Raw genomic sequence first — 22,051 nt, 5'->3', positions numbered from 1 at the left:
TCAGCACACAGCTGGGCCACTTGGCATGGAGAAGAAGGGATCCCATTTGGTAGGCATGGTTAAGCATTTTCTATTTTTATTTTTAATTTTTTTAATTTTTTGAGATGGAGTTTCACTCTTGTCTCTCAGGCTGGAGTGCAATGGCTCTATTTCGGCTCACTGCAACCTCCACCTGCTGGGTTCAAGCAATTCTCCTGCCTCAGCCTCCAGAGTAGCTGGGATTACAGGCATGCACCACCATGCCCAGCTAATTTTTGTATTTTTAGTAAAAATGGGGTTTCACTCTTTTGGCCAGGCTGGTCTCGAACTCCTGACCTCAAGTGATCCGCCCCTCTCAGCCTCCCAAAATCCTGGGATTACCGGCGTGAGCCACGATGCCTGGCTGGTTAGGCATTTTCTGAATTTTTAGTCCTTGAACCCTTTCTGCAGTGCAATATTTGGGAGCCCCAGTGTATGCAACAGATAAAAAGCAGTATGTTATCAGCATAAGTTTATTATAGAAACTGAAATCGTAGTATCAGTCTCAGTCTCTTGTTTAAACTGGGGGACAGGGTGAGGGGGCACTGTGAATGTGGCAGGGGGTGGCAGTGAGAAGCAGTCTCAGAACCTGGGCCCTGTGTGCTAGCCCTCTCCCCCTATGCTGACTGCATGGCATTGGGCAAGTCCTTCTCCATCTGAGCCCCCATTTTCTGGTGTGGCCAAGGGAGACTGGACTGTGTGCAGAGTGGCCTCTGCCCTGCCACACCCCTGCCTGACCCAGCCAGTCTCAGCCCCGTATTTATAGCCATGACTTCAGTCTCCCTAGTTCCTCTGAAGCTGATTCCCTGGCCCATGTATTTATAAACCCAGCAGGGCAGAAATAGATGTGACGTACTGGGGACTTGGCTGATTCTGTGAGCAGGCTGGCTTCAATGAGTCCACTTGGAACAGGCTTGAGTCCCCCAGCATCCTGGGTGCCGGGTTCCACAGGCAGTCTAAAGCTGGAAGAGCATTTTGAGACCCCAGGCCCAGCCCTGTCATTGTGCGGTGGGGGTCACCAAAGCCCAAGAGTGGAGGCATGTGGCCACGGTCACAGTGGGCATGGCAGAGCCAGAGCTAGAACGACGGACTCTGTGCTGTGTGAAACGGCCCCTCCCCAGACCCTCAGAAAACCTCCAGTGACCACGCCAGGCCCCAGACACCTGTGAGGTTCCAGCTTGGTCGTTTTCCTGCTCTGGGATCATGGGCGCAGACTCACCCTCTGTGAACCTCTGCTTCCTCAATCTGTTAACTGGGGGGTAACAGTAGTGCCTGCCTCACTGTGTTATTGTGAGGAAGAAACAAGAAACAAGATTGACACAGTGCCCAGCACATGCTCAATATTCAATAAATGCTAGCTCTTGTAATGCCCTCAGTCACCACTTCACAAAAACAATAATTATAATAACAACAGCTGTCTCTATTGAGCATGTTCACAGGTTGCCTTATTTAATCCTCACAGCAATATGATATCATTATTATTGTCCTCAAACTCATTGCATATCATGTGTTTTACAGTGAGGAGATGCTCTACCAATAATGAACTTGGAAAAGAATGTTCTAAAAAAAGAATGCTAACATATGAAATCTTATTTTTTATACACAGGATTACAAAAAATACTCATTTCTAAATAGTAGACATATTCAGAATGGAATAGGAAGGTTCTAAAATGGTGAACAATTGAATAATCAAAATATTAGCATAAGAAATATGTCTCCCAGGGGTTTGCAGGGCTTATGTTTCTAAGTTTGCCACCTAATGTTGGTTTATGTTTTTTTTATAATTGCATATGAGAATTTAGCATAATAGTGAACTTGAAATGCATATGCTATACAAAACATGGAATGACATCTGTTAAGGTTTGTTATGCTCATACCACAGTTTCTTTATCTTAATGACACACAGCACTCCCAGGTCACTTTTCTGGCTTATTTTTCCATTGCATTTAACACCATTTGACATACTTTCTTATTTATTTATCTGCCCACCCCAGCTAACATGTGAGCTTCACGTGGGCAGAGTTTCTTTCTCTTTTGTTCACTGTGTACTGCCAGCACTTAAAATAGTGATGGCACTTAGCAGGCATTCTGTGAATATGCGTTGAGTGAACAAATGAGTAAATGAATGGCTGAGTCTCCATTCTACCAAGAGGGCACCTGAAATTCAGTAAGATGCAGAGACTCATCTGAAGTTACCCACTATTCTGAGGCTGAACTGAAACCTTATCTCTCCTGAGACCACCCAGTGTGCCCAGCTGGAAGTTCTTCCCAACCTCTCACCACTACCTAGTGCCAAGGGCTGGTTTCCTATGGCTCCTGGGGGTCCCCCCAGCTCCACCTCATGCCCATCTAACACTGGTCCCTTCTGCCCCAGGAGGTGGGCAGAAATGGAGGGCAGGAGAGGACTAGGGGGGAAGGAGAAGAGGTCAGAGCAGGCTGGGCAGCCGGGATGGTTGATGCTGATGGCCGCTGAGGAAGGGAGGAAGGATGCCGAGATTGGTCAGTCTGTCCTGAAGGACTAGAGGAAAGGATTGGGACCATGGGATCCTAGTGGACATCCCTCTGGGACTGACTACCCCAACAGGAAAACACGAAATGGGCAAGGCCAAGGAGAATTCAAGTGTAGCAGCAACCTTGCTGCTACCACTCCCACTAACCACTTTGCCCAAGGCCTTTCTCAGCTGGAGAAACTGAGGCCTGGTAAAAGAAAGCGATTCTTCTAAGAATGCAGAGCAAGGTAATGGAAAATGCTGGGGTTTCTCATGCTTACTAGCTCTGGAGGTTGGAAAGGCTTGGGATTCCCCGCCTTTGAAGCCATGAGGAAGAAACCCCCCACCTTGGCTCTCATCCCCTCCTTGGGAGAGAAACACTAAGGCAGGAACATAGGTCAAATTCTCAAGGACAACAAAAACTTTCTTCCTGTTGTCAGCAAGAACTCAGCTGTGGACAGGCCAGACAGTTCCCCTACCCCAGACTGGTGCCGAGGGTGCTTCCAGACAGGAGTCCGGTGGGCAGGTGCACCTGAGCCATCTGAACCTGTTCAGAGTCACCTTTTTTCCCAGGGTGCCTCAGTTTTGCTCCTAGGTTACACCTGCAGTTAATCTCTTGGCCACCCCACATGTATTGTTTCATTTGATAAATATTACGCATCTACAATATGCCAGGCAATGTACCAGACATCGGAGAGAAGCTCCTTTCTCCCTCCCATCCTTCCATTTCCCATTCCTCTCTTTCATTCATTCATCCTTTCATTCTTTCACTCAGCAACTACTTATACCATTAAAATAGTACAGCCTTATGGATAAGAGTGACATTTGGAACTAGACCATCAGGACGTGAACCTTGACTCAATCACTCACTAGCTGTGTGAACTTGGCAAGTCATCGAAGCTCCATTTCCTTATCTGCACAATGGGGATAATAATAGCACCTTCCTTATAGGGTGTGATGAGGATCAAATGAGCTGCTGCAAATGAAGTGTCTAAATAGCACCTGACAGAGTAAACACTCCACATATTATCATTATTACTGGTTTTGTGTTTTGTTCTTCTTTTCTTTCTTTCTTTCTTTCTTTCTTTTTTTTTTTTTTTTTTCTGAGACTGGGTCTTACTCTGTTGCCCAGGCTGCAGTGCAGTGGCACAATCATGGCTCACTGCAGCCTTGACCTCCTGGGCTCGAACACTCCTCTGGCTCAGCCTTTCAAGTAGCTGGGACTACAGGTGTGTGCCACAATGCCTGGCTAATATTTAATTTTTTTGTAGAGACAGGGGTCTCACTATATTGCTCAGGCTGGTCTCAAACTCTTGGGCTCAGGTGATCATCTCACCTTGGCCTCCCAAAGTGCTCAGATTACAGGCATGAGCCACTGGTCCTGGCCTGTTGCTTTATGTGCCTGGCCCTGTGCCAGCTGCTGAAGAAATTACTCCAAAATTCTCCTCTTGCTGGGACCTCTGCCTGCCAGCCCTTTTTTCAGTCCCCTGCCTTCTGTTCTGGCCATGCTGCCTCCAACCCAAACCCACAGAGCTGGGCCTTGCAGTGGTTTCCCCAACCCTGTAGGGCTGCCCACGCCCCTACTTTATCTCTCCAGCAAGCAGGAGAGAGCCTAGGCAACCAAAGCCTGTCACAAACTAGTCACCTTCTCAGCCCTTCCATACATGCCCTAATCTCAGCCTATCCAAGCCCGCCTGGTTCTTCAGAGTCATCCCCAGTGGTGCTGCCTTCTTGCCTTCACTGGGCCTCGATGGATGATCTTTACCCTAGGAAGCCCTTCCTCATTCCCCTCAGCCAAGAATCATAAGATTTGGCTTTGAGTCTGCATTTGCAGTGTTGCTTTATCTGTGAGCAATTGGGAGCCATGGAATGCTCTTGAGCAGGTGAGCAACACATTCAGAGCCACACTCTAGGACAATGGATCAGACTTTGCATAGGATGGAAACAGGAAGAGACAGCAGGTGGGGAGGTCAGGTAGGGAGCCATGGGCAGTAGGGCTTTTGGAGGAATGAGGGTCTAGTCTTCCTGGGCTGCTTCTCCCTTCTCCGCCCTATAGTCTTCCACCTATACAATTAGATCTTGTGATTTTCCCCAGCATGACTCAGTGAGTCAACGGCAGAGTCGAAACAAGGACCCCATGCCCTGACCTCTGCAATGCACCTACTTAAGCCCTGATGCTCAGCACCCCTCACTCCCTTTCCCTTCTTCTACAGCACCAGGGAGGCTCTTTTGACCTATGGGGACCCTGCAGATGATGGGGAATCAGAAGGAGGCTGGACTGTGCCTTATAATCACTGCAGTCTGTGCACACCAAGCACTTGGGGCCCCGAATGCCAGGCTCACCAAGCCTCTGTAGAGCCCAGCCGGTGAGCAGCACACAGCAGTGCTTCCTCATTCCCCACTGGGTGAAGGAATAAGCCCATATTTTCTCTATTAATCCCTACAACCACCCTGGGAAGTAGATCGTGTTTTAAGCCTTGTCTTGCAGGCAGTAAAAGTGAAGCTCAGAAAGACAAGAGACAGGTCCAGGGTCAGGCAGCCACTGGGTGAGAATTCCAACCCAGACCTGATGCCAAAGCCAGTGCCCTTCCCCCAACACACACACAGCAGCGGAAGGGATGCGAGCGTCCCCAAGGCCATTGCAGAAGCCAACAGTTGGAGCCCTGGGGCATCTTGGCCAGCCCTCAGACTGTGGAGCACCTGATGCTCAGCCAGTCCTCTGGTCCTGGGAGCCCCTGCTTGGAATTGTGCAGAGGTGAAAGGGAGGGAGAAGGGGAGGCTGACCCTCAGAGGGAGCAGGGCTTATGTAAGGAGCTAGAGTTGGAGGGTCTGGGTACCTAGGTTCCAGTGCCACGCCTACCTCTGGCTTGCCATACAACTGCAGGTAAATCCTTCCCCTCTGGGTTCAGAGTTCTCCTCTCTGAGATGAGGACAGCATGTTCTGTGGACTCTATCAGCCCTTTCTGCCAAGGCTCAAGTATTTTAGAGCCTGTGTCCAGATGAGGGTCATGAATCTGGGGGAAATGGAATTAGAAGTTGGTAGGACTCCCTCCCATGTTTGTGGAGACTGCGGCAGGTGCTGTCCTACCCACAGAGGAGATCCACCCTCATGGATGGGTTGCCGTGGCTGAGTCCAGCAACCCCAGGGGCTGTGGGGGTCCCTGGAGTCTGCAGTTGCTGAGAGCAGTGAGTATAAGCACAGACCTCAGCTGCCTCCATTCACATCCTGCTTTGCCATTCCCCACCCGTGTGACTCTGAACACAGTACTTACCTCTCCGTGCCTCAGTTTCCTCCTCTGTAGACAGCACCCACACAGCAGGAGTGTCAGGTAAAGGGCTGGGTTCAGCGCCTAGCAGGTGCTGTTAGTGGCAGCCGCTATTATTGTTTTGGGCCCCGACCCCCACAGCTCCTGCACAGAGGTGGGTGCTGCAGGGCTTAGGCCTGCACAGGGCCTGCCCAAGTTATCCGACTGGGTTGGGAGTCCTCCTTCCTCCTTAGGAGGGAACCTTGAATTGGAGTGCTCCTGCCAACTCCTCCCTCCTGGCTTGGCAGCGTGAAGACAACGCCGGCCAAAAATATTTGTGTGGGTGGCGGAAAGTTAACTTTTCCGCCTCTCTCTCCTTTCCTGGAAACCGTGGCCACCGTCAAATACATCAAAACAGAAGCAGGGATAGAGTGAGGCGAGGCCCCTGTGGGGAGTCAGAGGAGCCCTGCCCCCTCCCCACACCCACTCCTTCTGCCTCCAGCCATCTGGCTGTACGCTGAGGGGATGACAGAGGGGCTATCCAAGTGCTTAGAATCAGGGGATCCTGCAATGTCAGAGTTGGACGGATCCTCCAGCATCATCTGGCTCAGTCTCACCATGGTGTCCTCCGGGAATCTGACTCCAGAGTGCAGAAGGCACCTGCCACAGTTCACACAGCCAGTCCTGTCTCTTCTCAGTGTTGCTGGCCTTTGTGAGATTCTAAGATTCTTTGAAACCCAAATGGCAGAAATCTGGCAGCAGCTGGTGAGTGAAAAAGTACCTGGAGATGAATGAGGGCCTGGAGCCTCTCCTCCAGGTCTCTGAATCCACCATCATGGTCAAGGTGTCAGAGCGAGGTTAGAATCCCAGCCTGGCCACTTATGAGCTGTGTGCCTTAGGCAAGAAGTCACTTCACCTATCTGAGCCTCAATTTCCTCGCCTCTGAAATGGGATAATAATAACGTAATTCTCTCGCAGGGTTGATGTGAGAAAGTACTGCAGTAACCTAAGTGAATGACCCAGGATGGAAGAGGTGCTTCTGTTCTTCCCCCGGGGCAGAAGGTGGGCTTCTTTCTCCTCATTTCCCTGCCACTGAGGCTGCTGTAACAGGTGCCTGGTTATCTTTCTGATCCGGACAGTCGTTTGCCTTTCCCCTGGCCGGCTCTGATTCGCCCTGGGGCTTGGAAATGCGCTTATCTGTCTGCCTGCCTGCCAGACTGTCCTGGCACAGTCCCAGCCAGAAACCAAGACCTTGACCCAGCCTGTTGCGGTGGGAGGTGCCTGACCCCTGCTTGGGGGCGGAGGCATGACCACAGCAGCTGAGGTCAGTCCAGGTCCTCAGATCACCCATGTCCACAGACTTTCACAATTTTCAGGATTCTCACTGCTCCCCATTTTGCAATAGGATAAGTGAGAGTAAGATCGTTCACACTTGCCTGAGTTCACACAGCTAAGTAGCAGCAGACTCCAGTCTTTAAGCAAGATCCCTTGTTTCCAGGGTTTCCTCTCAAGTGTAATTGGCCATCTGCTCTGTCTTACGCACTACCTGCCCATCCTGGGGCATCTCACCCACCTCCACCCTTTGCCTCCACAAATGATTTCTAGATATTTGTCCCCAGCCTGGAATTCTCCCCTGTTCTCTAGACCCCTGTGTGGAACCGCCCACTGCTCATCTCCCCTGGAAATCCGAAACCTAACTCATCTCCCTGCTCCACTAAACAGCTGCTCCTTCTCATTTATTCCTGATCTCTATTAACAAAATCGCTGTCACCAGAGCTAGGAACCTGGGCTGCATCCTAGGCTCCTCCCTCTTCTCCACACCCACTCTCCATCTGCCTCCAAGCCCAGCCAGTTCTTCCACCCAAGTATGTTTCCCATCTACCCCCTCCTCGTCATCCCTTATAGAAAGCCTCCATTCCCTCTTGCCTGGATTATCATCATTCTTAACATTTATATAAATAATCATACAATGATTATTGTTGTTCCTGCTATCATTCACAGCTCTCCTCACCACATTTTAAGACTTCTTTATCCCTCTGCTATATCCCCAGTACTTTTCATGACGTCTGAAAAATAATAGGATCATAAAAAATTTTGTGGAATGAAAGAACAGCCAACATGTATTGAGTTATGGCTTAGAAACTGCGCTAAGTCCTCTGCATGCATTTTCTCATGTAATCCTCAATGCAATGTGAAGTTAGAAATATTACAATACCCATTTTACAGATGGAAAAGTGGAGGTTTAGAGCAGTTCTGTGACTGGCTTGCTGATTGTCACACAGATGGCAGAGCTAGGATTCTAACTGAAATGCCTGGGCACAGAAACTGAAAGCATGCCATTGCACCATCTTTTTTTTTTTTTTTTTTTTTTTTTTTTTTAAACAGAGTTTTTTGCTCTGTTGCCCAGGCTGGAGTGCAATGGGGCGATCTCGGTTCACTGCAACCTCCACCTCCTGGGTTCAAGCAATTCTCCTGCCTCAGCCTCCCAAGCAGCTGGGATTACAGGTGCCTACCATCATGCCCAGCTAATTTTTGTATTTTTAGTAGAGATAGGGTTTCATCATGCTGGCCAGGCTGGTCTTGAACTCTTGACCTCAGGTGATCCACCCGCCTCAGCCTCCCAAAGTGCTGGAATCACAGACATGAGCCACCACCCCCGGCCCGCACCGTGTTTCTTGTTGCACAACCTCCTTCAAGGGCTCCTATCCCCAGTTGGCATCTGAGGTCACACCACTCCTGTGATTCCTGTGGTGTAGGTACCTTTGCTGGGACATGAGCGAATTCTTTCTAGGTGGTGTCTAGATACATGTTGTTAAATAACTAGATATTTATTTAATGTGCACTGGGGGAAAAGGACTGAGCACAATATACTTGTGGTTTCTCTGCAAATGCTACTTAAGATAATTCTAAAGTAACAGAAGTAAGTGATTTCAAGTTGATTAAAGGAAAAATATTAAATAAAGTTTCAGGTAGCATGAGGATGTGGTGAAAATCCAGGATGTTAAATGACTGGAGCTTTCGAAACACTTTCCTATGGAAGTGTGGAACCTGCACCCCAAATGCTGCTGGCCAGTTCTCAGGGTCACCTGAAGATGAACAGGCCTCAGAAATTCAGCCTGGAACCCCCACTGAGCTGTCTCATGTGCTTTTTCTTTCTTCCCTGTGCAGATAGATTGCACTGAAGGGGCCTCGCACCAGAGACCGGTTAAGAAGAGGGATTGGAGGTCCATCACTTCACTAACCCAGGAAGGACTTATCTTTCGCCTCAGCCAGACCTCACCCCAATTCTGTGAATCAGCGGAGGACGGCAAAACTGCAGAGTCAGAGGAGGCTGTGCAAGGAGCAGAGACCAGGGCTCACACAGGTGGCCCCAGCCCAGGCCCTGGCCCAGGCCCAGGAGCCTGCTTCCCTGCATCGCTGAGGAGGAACAGCACCATGCTGGGTCCTCACCTCCCATCTCCGCCCCTTGCGCCCAGCGAAGGGAGGCCTACCCCCTGCGCCTTCCAGATCCCTGATGGAAGCTACAGGTGTCTGGCTCTGGAAGCCGAGGAGAGCAGCGGTGAGGAGGGCCTGCAGGGAGAGGCGGGGCCTACCGACCTGGAAGAGGATGAGGGGGTCAGCAGGAGTGGGGACAACTCTGCCTGCAGAGTCACCAAGGGTACACCGCAGCTGCCCAAAGCCCTGGGCATCCAACCACCCAGCTGCTCCAGAGAGGAACAAGGGGCGTCCCAGCACGACGGCAGGGCCAGCCAGGACCGGGATGTAGTGAAGGCCCGGCAGGTGATGACAGCCAACCCCAGCCCGGGCCCTGGGTCCAGAGTGGCCCAGACACCAGGTAAGCTTGTGTTCCTTTTCCCTTGGACTACTGGAGTCACTGGAGACCCCTCAGGTCCTTAGTACAAGGGCTCCTGACCATATTTTTCCATGATTCACAATAATTCATCACAGCCCCATGGGCATGCCCAGATGAACAGCTGAGGAGAGATAGGAGCAACTGGGAGCTCCGTGCAGCTCCAGCTGCACCACAGCTAACCCCATTCCTATCTCTGCCAAAGAGGGCACGTGAGAAGGCCGTGAGAGAAAGCCACATTATCTTGCTTGGTCAAAAAAAAAAGCCCATTTCCCACTCTCGTCTGCCTTTTAATCATTAGCGGCAACAAATCACTGTGGTGTCCCAAGCAACCGATGGGGCAGGACCCTCTCATTAAATGTATTGAGTGCTGGCTACATGGGGGTGCTGGGGACGTGGCACTGGACAAAACAGATGTGGCTGCTGACCTCATGGAGCTTGGGAGGTAGAGACTGAAGCCTTGGATAGAATTTGACCTCCCAATCTTACAGGTGGGGAAACTGAGACTCAGAGTGAGGAAAAGACAGCTGGAGTCACTCAGCACGTTAGTAGTGGCTGAGCTAGGCCCGTGTTCCTCGTCTAGGCCTCGGTTTTTCATTTGTTAGAGATGACAGGGGCAGATGGAACACCACCTAGGCTGCAGTGAGATCCCATGACAGCGTGTGGGGAGCGCACAGTGTGCGCCGCGCGGAAGGAAGGAAGGGCAGGAATGAGGATAATTTTCCTGCAGCGGCTGCTGTCTGCAGAGCAGGGCGGGACAGGGAAGCCCACACTGAATCACCTCCGCAGCCGGCCCATGGAAACGCTGAAGTGGGTCCAGATGGGGAGGACGTGAGCAGGGCCATGCTCAGCTTAAGCAGGAGCACAGCCAGTAGATCCTGGGGGTGCAGGGCATGCGGGGGACACAGTCCTGGGAGGGCTTGTGCGTCAGGAAACTGAAGGAACGCTTCATTTCTCTGCAGGCGTCGTTGACGCCCGGCTGGCATATCACCAGCCTGCCCGCCCACTCTTCTCTCTGAAATAATTCTCTCCAGGCTCGGATCGCCCCCCATGGCCACCATTGCCTACCAGGCTGGGGTCACACAGGGGGCTGGGCAGGAGCAAGAAAGGACTTTTAATCCCTCTAGGGCAGGAAGAAGGAGGACCCCAGGGAGGCATTGCAGTCTTGAACTTGGAGGTGGGCCCTCACACCAGAGTCAGCCCAAATTTGATCTCCTAGAGCCTGAAGTTCCCAGGACCTGCTCCCGTCCCTCTCACAGGCCCAGACTGGGGGTCAGGAGACATAGATGCTTTCTAGACCGGATGTTGCTGACTAGCCAAGCCCTAGCAAATCCCTTCCCCTTGGTGAGCTCTACTTTCCTCCTCTGTGAAAATAAAATAAAAATATGAATCTTATCTACCTCAAAGAGCTGTTGGGAGGTTGCAGTGATCTTAGTTGTGGCAGTGTTTTGGAAATTTTAGAGTAATCTAGATAGGTATGTAAGAAATGTTTATTCTTAATTGAAATGACCATCATCAGCTCAACAATAGGGCTGCTATTATTTGTTAGAAGCCTTTATGTGCTAAGCCCACTGTACCAAGAGCTTTACCCTTTTCATTTAATTTAACCTCGTAGCAATCCTCATGAGAGACATACTTTTTTAATCTTCATTATACAGATGAGAAGATAGAGGTTCAGGAAATATATGTGACTTATCCAAGATGCATGGTTAGCAAGCTGCTAAGGCATGATCCAGTTATGGTTTTTTGAAAAGGGGCGTGTGCTCTTGGCCACCATTCTCTTCTGGAATTAGAAGAGTAAAGTGTTGTCTGCAGATATCCTGGAATGGAAGAGACCATGGATGGAGAGGGCACTACCTTTAATGAACTCTGTTGGCAAGTCATACTAAGCCAGTTCATTTGATAGCGTCTCATTCTTGTTATTGTACTATAGGCTCTCAAGGCAGGCAGGTGTTATTCTCCCCATTTTACAGGTGAGGCAGCTGAGGCTCAGAGATTTAAGTCCCCTACCCAACGTCACACAGCTAGTGCCAGAGCTGAGACTATGATTGTGTTCTTCTTGCCTGTAACAGTGTGGTTCATTCCTTTCTTTTTCTTTTTCTTTTTTTTTTTTTCTTTTTGGAGATGGTGTTTTGCTCTTTCGCCCAGGCTGGAGTGCGGTGGCACAATCTCGGCTCATTGCAACCTCTGCCTCCAGGGTTCAAGCAATTCTCCTGCCTCAGCCTCCCAAGTAGCTGGGATTACAGGTGCCCGCTACCATGCCCAGCTAATTTTTGTATTTTTAGTAGAGATGGGGTTTCACCATGTTGGCCAGGCTGGTCTCGAACTCCTAACCTCAGATGGTCTGCCGCCTCGGCTTCCCAAAGTGTTGGGATTATAGGCATGAGCCACCACACCAGGCCTTATTCCTTTCTTTACTGTCCAGTCAGTCTGTCATCCAGTTCTGTCCTAGAATATTTCTAGAGACAGAGGGGGCAGAAAAGACTTCAGAAGGATCAAATGGGCAGGGAAGACTTCTTGGAGATGGAGGCACGAAGGAAGTCTTGCAGGAGAGTCAAAATCTGGTGGTCTTGGGTCGGAGCCCACACTTGCCGTTCAGCTGCCTTGAGGAAGGGAGTGGCTAGAGTTCCTTCTCTCTGCCCAGAGATCAGGAGGGAAGAAGGCTGTGGGGCTGCCAGGTTATTAGTGGATTAGGGCTTCCTTTTAAAGCTTCCTCCCATTTACCGCCAAAGGATTATAAGCATCTTCAGACAATTACATCCATCCTTCCGCAATTATACCTGCCTCTCTAGAGGGCTCACAGGCAGGTTTAAGTATGAGCCACAATATCTTCTGCTTTGGGTCCTGCAGATACCTTTGTTTGAGGTCAGTGGGTACCAGTGCCATTTCTCCAAGGCCTGAGTACCAGCTGAGCAGGGCAATGTAGGGCCCTTGGCAGGCTAGAGGGATGGAAGGTACAGAGAGATGCCATCAGCTGCTGCCAATTTGGGAAAATAGATCTGGGGAGGAAAGGGTAGTGTAGAGCTCATGATCAGGCCTCAGCCAACACTAGGGTCCCCAGCTCACCAAGACAGCCCCATGCTATAGCTGCCCTCCCCAAAGTCTCAGCTGGTCATAACTGGTAGGGTTTCTTGAGATTGTTGTGCAGATGGAGACTCTGAGGGCCAGAGACGGCAAGTGACTTGTCCAAAGTCACACAGTAAGTTGGTGGCAAAGCTAGGGGCTGGAACCCCGGGTTTATGCCTCCCAGTTCAGCTGCCCGGCACTGTGCTAAATGCGTCATATGGAGTATTTAATCCTCTAAACAATCCTGTGAAGTTCATACTTTTCTTATCTCTGTTTTACAGATGAGGAAACTAAGGCATAAGGAGTTTAAGTGAATTGTCAAAGTCTCACAGCCTGTGGGTGGAGGAGCTGAGATTTGAACCCCAGGAGGTCTGGGGCCATGCTTTTAACCACCCTCTCTGCTGCCTGTCTCCATGGTGATGAGGCAGCAGGCTGTGTTCTTCCACCCACCTGGGGCTGGGAAAAGGTTGTTCAGGCTCTGGGAGTTGTTGGAAGATTCTGCCAAGCCACATTCCCTCCCACTCAGATGCTCTGGGGGAAACCTGGGTACTCGCTGATGATCCCTCCCCGCCTTTGCTGGTGGCCACTTGTTATTGGAGGCTCGAGGTGTGTAGCAGATTTAGAGCCATTTCCAACTCTAGTGGACACTGTTCTGAGCCTCTGGGGTGGGGAGGGGTGTGGCTCTGTGTTGTCAGATGAGTCCTGCCACCGGACATGTCTGTTTTGTTCAGGCAGAGGAACCTGTGTCCGTGTTAACAGCTGACAGTGGTCACTGGGCCCAGAACAAGGCTCCTGCTCCTCAGGCTGTGACAGAGAGGGCAGATGGAGCAGGAGCCTGGGCAGGAAGCTGCCCACTCTCCCTCCACTCCCCTCCTCCACGGAGATGGTGACAGGAGGGTGATGGTGAGGAGCACAGCTCACAGGTTCACAGATACCTCACCATGCACTCACACATACATGCTTTCACATCCATCCATACACACATGTATTCACACATGATGTATAGATGCCATGTTCTCATGCAAACCATCACACATATGCACTCACACATCTGCACACACATGGAGGCCCTCAGACACACATCCATGCATGCAGTACACACTGGCACACACCTTCCTGAAGGCCCCCTCGCCCATGCACCGTTGCCACATGCGAACACATGTCTCAGATTTGCTTACAGAGCTACAGTCGCATCTGAAAACATAAGCAGACATAGGCACACTTTCTCACACAAACACACATATTCCCTCTCATAGATACAGGTGAAAAGCATGTTCTTTTCTCCGTTTCCTTTTGCTACACACCTACACTTTGAAATCTTTCACACATTCTCTCCTACAGACCTAGCCACACTTGCACACCCACTGTCACACACCTACGCACAGACCGAACCACTTTCTTTCCTTTCTTTTCCTCATCTCTTTCTCTTTCATACCACCCACACAGCAATCCTAGCCTCTCTCTCTCTTCTCCTCTCACCCACACACAGCTTCCTGGTTTCCCACAGGCTGGGCTGCAGCCACTTCCCTAGAACAGGCACTCTCAGGGTTAGCGATACCCCAACCTGGTGGGGGTCCCAGGATCCCCCCTCCACCCCTCACTCTCCCAACCCACCCCCTACCCTGGATACAAGAGGATGAGAGCAGAGCAGCCACACGATCAGAGTAATTCTCTGAAGCCCACGAGGCCAGGAGGAGAAATGGGAACTACCAGGGAGGGTTTGCCCCTTGTCACCTGACTTCCTGCATTCTGAGTCTCCCCAGTGTGAACAGGGGACATCCCAAACCCGGGCCACCTGCAGGTCTGTGTTTCACAGGCCCTTGGGTGGGGTGGGCTTACACTAGCACATTCCTAACTTCCTTTAGCAGAAATCTAAACACAGAACTCTTGATGCAGAAGACAGATGAAAGTGGAACCACCCTGGTCAAGGGGGTGGGGAACCCAGGGAAACTTCGGTGAAAACCTAGACCAGCATTTTTCCAATTGTGGTTCTGCTTCAAAATTGCTGGGGTTGTGGAGGGTACTTGCCATCAGTCCTGTGCCAAGCCAACCGGCTCGTGGCCTCAGTGGGAGGGGTGCTAGAATGTGGGTATCTGGACTTTTAACAGCATCCCCACGTGACTCTGATGTACATGGCCACTGCCATGAGGCTTCACACGCTCAATCTGAATGGCATTTTGCGCAGTGAAAGGTGGGGAGCTGAGCCCTAGAGCTGCCATACAGCACCCCTGCCTTGTTGCCGACCCACTGGTTAAGTCAGGGGATGGCAGCAGGTGGGTGGGGACATCACCATTCTCCATTCTCCGTGCCCGTTTGCCTAAGTCGTACCAAGGGAAACAGTTATTCTAATTACCGGGGCTGAGACATAGCGGGGAAGACGGGCCTGAGCACCCAGGTCTGAAAGGAAAGCCAGGAAGAGGTGGGGTGGGAGGTGGTACCAGTTATGGGGACAGAATCACAAAGGCAGATTTCAAAGTGGGTAATGGGTGGGTTAGAGAAAAGAAAAGGGGACACAAAGAATCTGTCTCCCTCCTATCCAAAGGAGATAGGATTTTAGGACAGACCGACAGACTTACAGATACAGAAAATGATAAGGAAACGGAAAGACAGACAACCAGGCAGCAGAGAGTGAGGCACAGCGAGAGGAAAGAGAGGGGGCCGCGCCTGGAGACGGGAGGCTGAGCGGGTGGGGGAGTGAGTCGCACCCCCGGGGCTGGGCGGGGCGGGGCGGGCGGGGCGGCGCTAGGGCCCCGGGGAGCAGGCAGCAGGAGCACGGCTCACCCGCCCGCCCGCCCGCCCAGCGCTCCCGGCTCCCAGCCCGGGGTCCCGGAGCAGCCCGCTAGGCGGTGGCGGCGGCGGCGGCGAGGAGGGGGCGTCGGGCGCGGAGCCTGGGCCTGGCGCGGGGCGGGGGTGGCGGGGACCTCGGGGCGGGGCGCGCTGACGGACGCGGCCAGGTGTGCCGAGGCGGCGGCGCCCGGGAGCTCGGGGACCGTGCGCAGCGGCTGGAGGTGAGTGAGGGGCGCTGGCCTGGCGGGGGTGCGGGCACCGCACGAGCCTCGCCCCTTCCCACCTGCGCTATTCCCGGCGCCGCCCAGGAGGAGGTGGCACATCTGGGCTCCAGTACTCGCACGCGGGGTGACCTTGGCCAAGTCGCTTCTACACTTTGGGCCTCAGTTTCCCCATCTGTAGGTGGGGGGCTGGAGGGGTCTCGAGGCTTTCGAGCAGCTAAGGAGGGGGAGGACGCCCTGACGCCGGGAAGCTACCCTCCCGGGCTGCGTGGGGGCTCCAGCCCTTGCGCCCCTCCCCGCAAGCGGATCAGGGCGAGGCAGCCCCAGGCTCACAGGTGGGCAACAGCCCGGAGTCTGTGTCCCCAAGCCCGTTCAGGGAAAAGTCGGACCGACTTGACCCAGGACAACGGCGGGTTGGGCTCTGCCCAGGGTTGACCAACATGGGCGCCGTGGGGGCAGCGGGAACGGCCAGTGCTGGGCCTCCTCACTCCTCCCTGCCGGCGGGGCGACCGGACTCTGGGGTCTGGCTCTGGCGGTGGGGCACACAGGATGCCAGAGCAGTCACATCCTGGGGACCACCCCTCCCAAGCCCTACCTGGGGAAATCGAGGCCTCTCCCCAGCGCCTTCAGAGAGAGGGGAAACTGTCCTGTGCCCGCCTCACAGCACTTCTGCAATTGCCCTCCTTGCCAAGGTGAGAGAGAGGCCCCAGAGGTGAAGCGAGTGGAGGGCCCAGCACCTTTCTAACCACTGCGCTGTGGAATCAGGGGCACTGTCCAGAGCCCTGGCAACACCTCTTTGAGGACTTGGGAAAAGGTCTCCTTTCCTTCCCCCATCACCCCAAGTTATGGGCTTATTCCGGAAGGGGCCAGGGAACTCCATCCATGGGGTCCAGGTTGTCTGGAAGGGACAAGAGCTGAGTGGGAAGCAGCAGGTGCCCCATCCCCCATCCCCCACCCTGTCCTGAATGGCAGGTGACACTGGAATAAACCAACTTGTTATGTGATCATGGAGCAAGACCCTTGCTCTCTTAGCCTCCAGTGAGAGGGGTGGCAGGGTGGCCCCTGAGGGGGAAATCGCATTGTGGACAGCAGTGCTGGTGGTAGCTGTAGGGCTAGTCAGAGGGTGCCCTACCCCCTGTCCATTAGAAAGTGGAAGTGAAACTGCTGATGGGGGTCTAGGGTACTCTGGGGCAAGGGGTTGGAAGCCTTGCTGGCGCCAGCCTGCCTTGTCACCAAGCCCAGGCCTGGCCCATTCCATGTTGGGGGGCACAGCCACAAACTGAAACTGATGTGCTCCCCCACTACTTGCCATATTGTCTCAGGCAGTCAGATGAGATCTCTCATGGGAGTTGAAAACCCCTCCGACGGGTTGAAAACCCCTCCGACGGGTTGAAAAACCCTGTTTGCTAGGTGGGGCATCCCCTTCCTCTGTCTCCTTAGGAGATCTTGGGCTGGTTCCTCCCCTTCTCTGATCCTCAGTTTTTCCATCAGTACGAAGGGGATGGACTAGGATCACTCTAGCTTGATATTCAAACTTCCCCCAGGAATGTTGTTTACCACTCTGGCTTGCAGCCCCCACTTTCCAGGCCTGCCCCATCTTTGCAAGCCATGGGCCAGCTCCCCTCAACCCCACAACTGACACCTAAACTAAGCTGTGGTTGGAACCAGCATTTACATGGCTAAATGAGAACTTTAACTCCTTCCTCCCTAGTCAGCTGTTGCCCTTATCTACTCCCCATCCCTTAAGGTAGGAAAAAAACCGACCAAACCAAACCTGTGGCATTCAGGCGCCTGGTTCCTGGTGCATCCCTAGGTTCTTCCATGGCATTTTATCCAGTCTCGGATTTTAGAATTGGGGAGACTGAGGCCAAGGAGGGGAAGAGGTTTGCACAGAGTGATTCTGTGGGTAGAAGGCAACAGAGCTCCCTCTCCTTGGGAAAGAGCATTTCCTTGATAAGTGGCTGGGGACATGAGTGTCCATGGAGCACCTGGAGAGAGAGGAGAAGCATGGGAGGAACCTTCTTCCATCTTCTTTCCACCGCTAGTCACAGCCTATTTCCAGGGTTGACATATGTCTCCCTGAGCCCACGTCACAGCTCTGGGAGGTGGGCAGGGCAGGGGTCAACACACTCCTTCCACCTGCCAGGGCTGCCCTCCCACAAGGCTGAGCACACCTCCAGGCCCCCAGCCTGGCCTGGGAGGCACCTTTTCCTTCAGGGCAGCTCCCAGGCTTCCAGACATGAGCTCATCAGAGCTACTGGTGCCAGGAAGGGAGGGACTGAGGGGAAGCAGGCAGGGCTGCCCAGATCAGGGCACCGTGGGCCCAGGGAAGTACAGGGGGGTGCTATTGCTGAGGCCCTGCAGGCTCTGGTCCCCATTGTAGTGAAGAGGCAGTGGCAGGATAGATCCGCTAAGGGTCAACTGAGGAGGGGTGGAGACAGGCCAAGTGCCCTGGGCTGTAGTGCTAGGCCAACCTCTGCTACCCACTCACTTACTGCGTGACCTTAGGTAAATCCCTTTCTCTCTGTGGGCCTCGCTGTCCCTGGCTAGCAATGGGGTGAGATGGGTGCTTAGACACTGGGGTTGCAGTAGTGAATAAGACAGACAGGCCCCTGCCCTCAAGGCACTTGCATTTTAATTGGGAAGATAGAAAAGAAGAAAGGGAGCAAATAAATCATCAAGATAATTTCAGATGGGCAAAAGTGGCATAAAAAAATAAGTCATGCTGTTAAGATGGAGAGCAGTTAGGGGGCTACCGTGGGTTGGTGGTTAGGAAAGTCCTCTCTCAGAGGTGACTTCGGAACAGAGACCTGAATCTTATTTGAAGCAATACTCAAGGCTTCCTGGGGGAGGTGTATCTGCAACTGGAGTCTGGAAGAATGGGGCAGCGGGGGCGGGGGAGAATTTGGTTGGGAGGAAAGGTTTCCCAGAAAATGGTCACGGTCTGGGGCTAGGGGCTGGGACCAGGGGCTGGGACTGGAGGGTAGGCGCTGGTTGCATCCCCAGGGGCTTCAGACTGCAGATCCAAAGGAGCTTGGCCTGAGATCTGGTCAGAGGGGCGGCTGCCTGCAAAGTGGCTCTGCTAAATTAGGCGTGTGTGTGTGCGTGTGTATCTGTGTGTGTGTGTGTTTCTGTGTGTGTGCACGTGCACACGTGTGTGTGTGTTTCTGTGTGTGTGCACGTGCACGCGCGCGTGTGTGTGTGTGGCCAGAGTCTTTTGTGAACTGTCCCTGGATATTGGGGCTCAATTGCTACCCAGTGTGGCTAGAGGAGGAGTCAACATGGAAGCCGCCTCCAGGCCCTGTAATTCCAAAGGCTTACACAAGCCTTCTGTCTGGAATGAAATCTACCAACTGGCTGCTGCTGCCTGAAATTCCACCAGCCTAGCTTCAGCTTTTCCACTCGCTGAGGCAGGGTCGTATAGTACTATGCAGACCCTGCCCTAGCCTACCCTGTCCAGCCTCCTAGGGTTGCTGTGGGTGGGACAAAATTCAGTCTACTCCTGAATGCTTCATGTGTGACTAATACACAGATTCTGTGGTTGGACCTCTGGGTTCCCTTCCTGGCTAGCTGGGAGATCTTAACTATGTTATGTAACCTCTCTGGGCTTTTGTTTCCTCGTCTATAAAATACAAACAATAATAGACCCTATTGTATACTGTTGTTCTGAAAATTAAATGAGATGATGATAAATGCTAAAAAAAAAAAAAAAAAAAAGAGCTACCACTTAAGTATTGTCATGTTAAAATAGCGGTCAGATGTGGTGGCTCACGCCTGTAATCCAGCACTTTGGGAGGCCAAGGCAGGTGGATCACCTGAGGTCAGGCGTTTGAGACCAGCCTGGCCAGCATGGTGAAACCCCATCTCTACTAAAAATACAAAATTAACCAGGAATGGTGGCACGCGCCTGTAATCTCAGCTGCTCGGGAGGCTAAGGCAGGAGAATCGCCTGAACCCAGGAGGCAGAGGTTGCAGTGAGCTGAGATCATGCCATTGCACTCCAGCCTGGGCAACAGAGTGAGACTCCACCAAAAAAAATAGGAATAGCAATTTCTTAAGGAGATGGGCTCTTGCTCAAGACTAGTTGTATCTCACTATAAGTTACTTTTTGATGTTTGGCCAGGAACAGGTATTTTTGTTTGGTTGGTTGGATTGTTTGTTTGAGACAGAGTCTTGCTCTGCTGCCCAGGCTGGGGTACAGTGGCATGATTATGGCTCACTGCAGCCTTGACCTCCTGGGCTCAAGTGATCCTCCCACCTTCCAAGTAGCTGGGACTGCAGAGATGCGCCACCATGCTCAGCTAATTTTTGTATTTTTAGTAGAGACAGTGTCTCACTATGTTGCCCAGGCTGGTCTTGAACTCCTGGGCTCAAGTGATCCATCTGCCTCAGCCTTACAGGCATGAGTTACCATGACTGGCCTAGGAACAGGTTTTGATGGTGGGAGAATTGGCACAAGCACAGCGGAAAATGCCTGGACTGAGCTTCAGGAATGGATGCTTGAACCTGTGCTCTTAGCTGACTGGCTGGTGTTCTTGGGCAAATCATTTGCTTCCTCTGGGCCACAGGCTTCACTTCTGACTGCTGAGATATGGGCTAGTAAGGATCTGAGGGGATCATGGGTGTGACAAAGATCCTTACTGGCTTGTCACCAAAAACATGGGGCTAGCAGGAGAGGCTGACATCATGGTGTCAAGGGTCAAGGAAGGGCAGGCTGGGTGAGCCCCTGGGACAGGAGAGTGGGCTAACCTGAGATCCTTGTGTGTAATCCTCCAGAATAAAATCTCTTGGAGTCTAAGAGTGCTTGAAAGATAAAAGCCACAGTTCTTGAAAAATGATTGTTTACTGTTATTTACTATGTACCATGGGTGCTCTAAGTTCTTCATGCATCAACAACTCCATGAGGTGAGTACTGTTATTATTAGCATTTGCAGGTGGGAAACTGAGGCACAGATAGGTTGGTTAAGTGAGCTTCCAAGATCACACATCTGGTAAGTGGCTAGATTCAAATGCAGGCAGTCTGGCCCCAAAAACTATGTGCTTAACTTCTTCACAACATGGTCTCTCCCACGCTAGATGGAGTGCCAGGGGCTCAGAAAAACAAGCTACCTGTCCCAGAACAGACAGCATTCATCTTTGATCCTCATTATCCCTGAAGCTGAGGTCCTGGAAGGAGGAGCCTCACTGGGTCTAGGGTCCAGGGCTCTGAGATTGGCCCTTGAACCAGCTCAACCTTTCTATTCCCCTGGGAGTAGGTCGGAGAGGATCAAGGGTGCCCTGCTGTCACTGTGGGCGTGGAAGGCTTTGCCAGGGCCTGATGAGTGGGCATGGTTAGTGCCTTGGAGCTTGAGTGGCTCATAAGTGCTTGAGTTGTAATAAACTCCCATGCAGTCTGGCACACCGCCACCGTTGTACAGGTAGGGGAAACTGAGGTCAGAGTGTTTAGGGACCAGCCCAGGGTCACACAGGCAGAGGACACGCTTCATCCCTGAGCCTCCTGTCCTGCCTTCTGGGCCGCTTAGTTCTTGTGGGCTCCATAGGAAGATGAGATGTTGGGGACCCTCCCACGGATCCCTAAGGTGGTCCTAGCCTCCACAGCCGGGACATTATTCCCAATATGGGGTCCTTTGGGAGGGCACATGGAGTTGGGGGATGGGGAGAGTACTGATTAAAAAATAGACTGTCACGCGCACAGAGAACAAGCATGCCACCACCCAGCCCGAGCCAGTTGGCTCCCCCGTGCCCGGCTGCCAGGCCCCACTCAGGTCTCCTGCTGGGGGCCCCGCCCACCACACCCTGGCTCTGGGCCTGAGGCTGAATGCTCCCATCCACCCTCTCCTCTCCCTCCTCCATCCCTGCCCAGCCTCCAGGCAGATGGTGCACTTACTGAGCTTGGGTGGGCCTGAAGCTCAGCTGTGGAGTTTAAGCTGTGCCAGGGGCGTCTGGCATCCCCACACACTGGCTATGTGGCCTTGAATGAGCCCTTTCCCTCTCTGGGCCTCAGACATTGACAGAGTAATGCTGTCAATCAAAGTTCTTTTCCAGATTTCTTCTCTCATTTAGACTTGACAGACAGTGCAGGAGACCCCACTCAGAGAGGTAATGTGTCCTGCCGTGGCCACTCAGCTAGGGTGCAGCACAGCAGGGGCGGATGCCCAGATAATCGTGCAAATCCCAATCCTGTACAACTCCGGGTGAGTGAGGTCACATGGAAGCATGGAGGCAGGAGGCTTTGCAGTTGTGATGTGAGCAGTGTTTCATGCATTTGCTCTTTTACTTAGTCAACAACTGTTTATTGAGCCCCAGCTATGGCCGAGGCACAGGGGCATGAACATAGCCAAGGTCCCTGCCCGGCAGGGACAGGCAGACTGACAT

The 22,051-nt window shown here is 52.4% G+C and overlaps 1 protein-coding gene across 3 annotated transcripts in view; it reads left to right on the top strand.

Moving 5' to 3' along the window:
- The window catches only part of LOC105466864 (synaptopodin), a 74,910-nt gene that overhangs the window by 24,967 nt on the left and 27,892 nt on the right, over nucleotides 1-22,051 (top strand). For 2 of the 3 annotated variants that reach the window (XM_011715975.3, XM_071098205.1), the window contains exon 2: nucleotides 8,921-9,587. In XM_011715975.3, the coding sequence (XP_011714277.1) occupies nucleotides 9,188-9,587 (400 nt within the window). In that variant the 5' untranslated portion in view covers nucleotides 8,921-9,187. Of the gene's footprint in view, nucleotides 1-8,920; nucleotides 9,588-15,479; nucleotides 15,677-22,051 lie in introns of those variants that run through there. The other variant, XR_011624573.1, reaches the window with a different exon arrangement.

Source organism: Macaca nemestrina, chromosome 6 (genome assembly GCF_043159975.1).
Source record: "Macaca nemestrina isolate mMacNem1 chromosome 6, mMacNem.hap1, whole genome shotgun sequence".
Lineage (NCBI taxonomy): Eukaryota > Metazoa > Chordata > Mammalia > Primates > Cercopithecidae > Macaca > Macaca nemestrina.
This window is presented reverse-complemented; position numbering and strand designations above follow the sequence as displayed.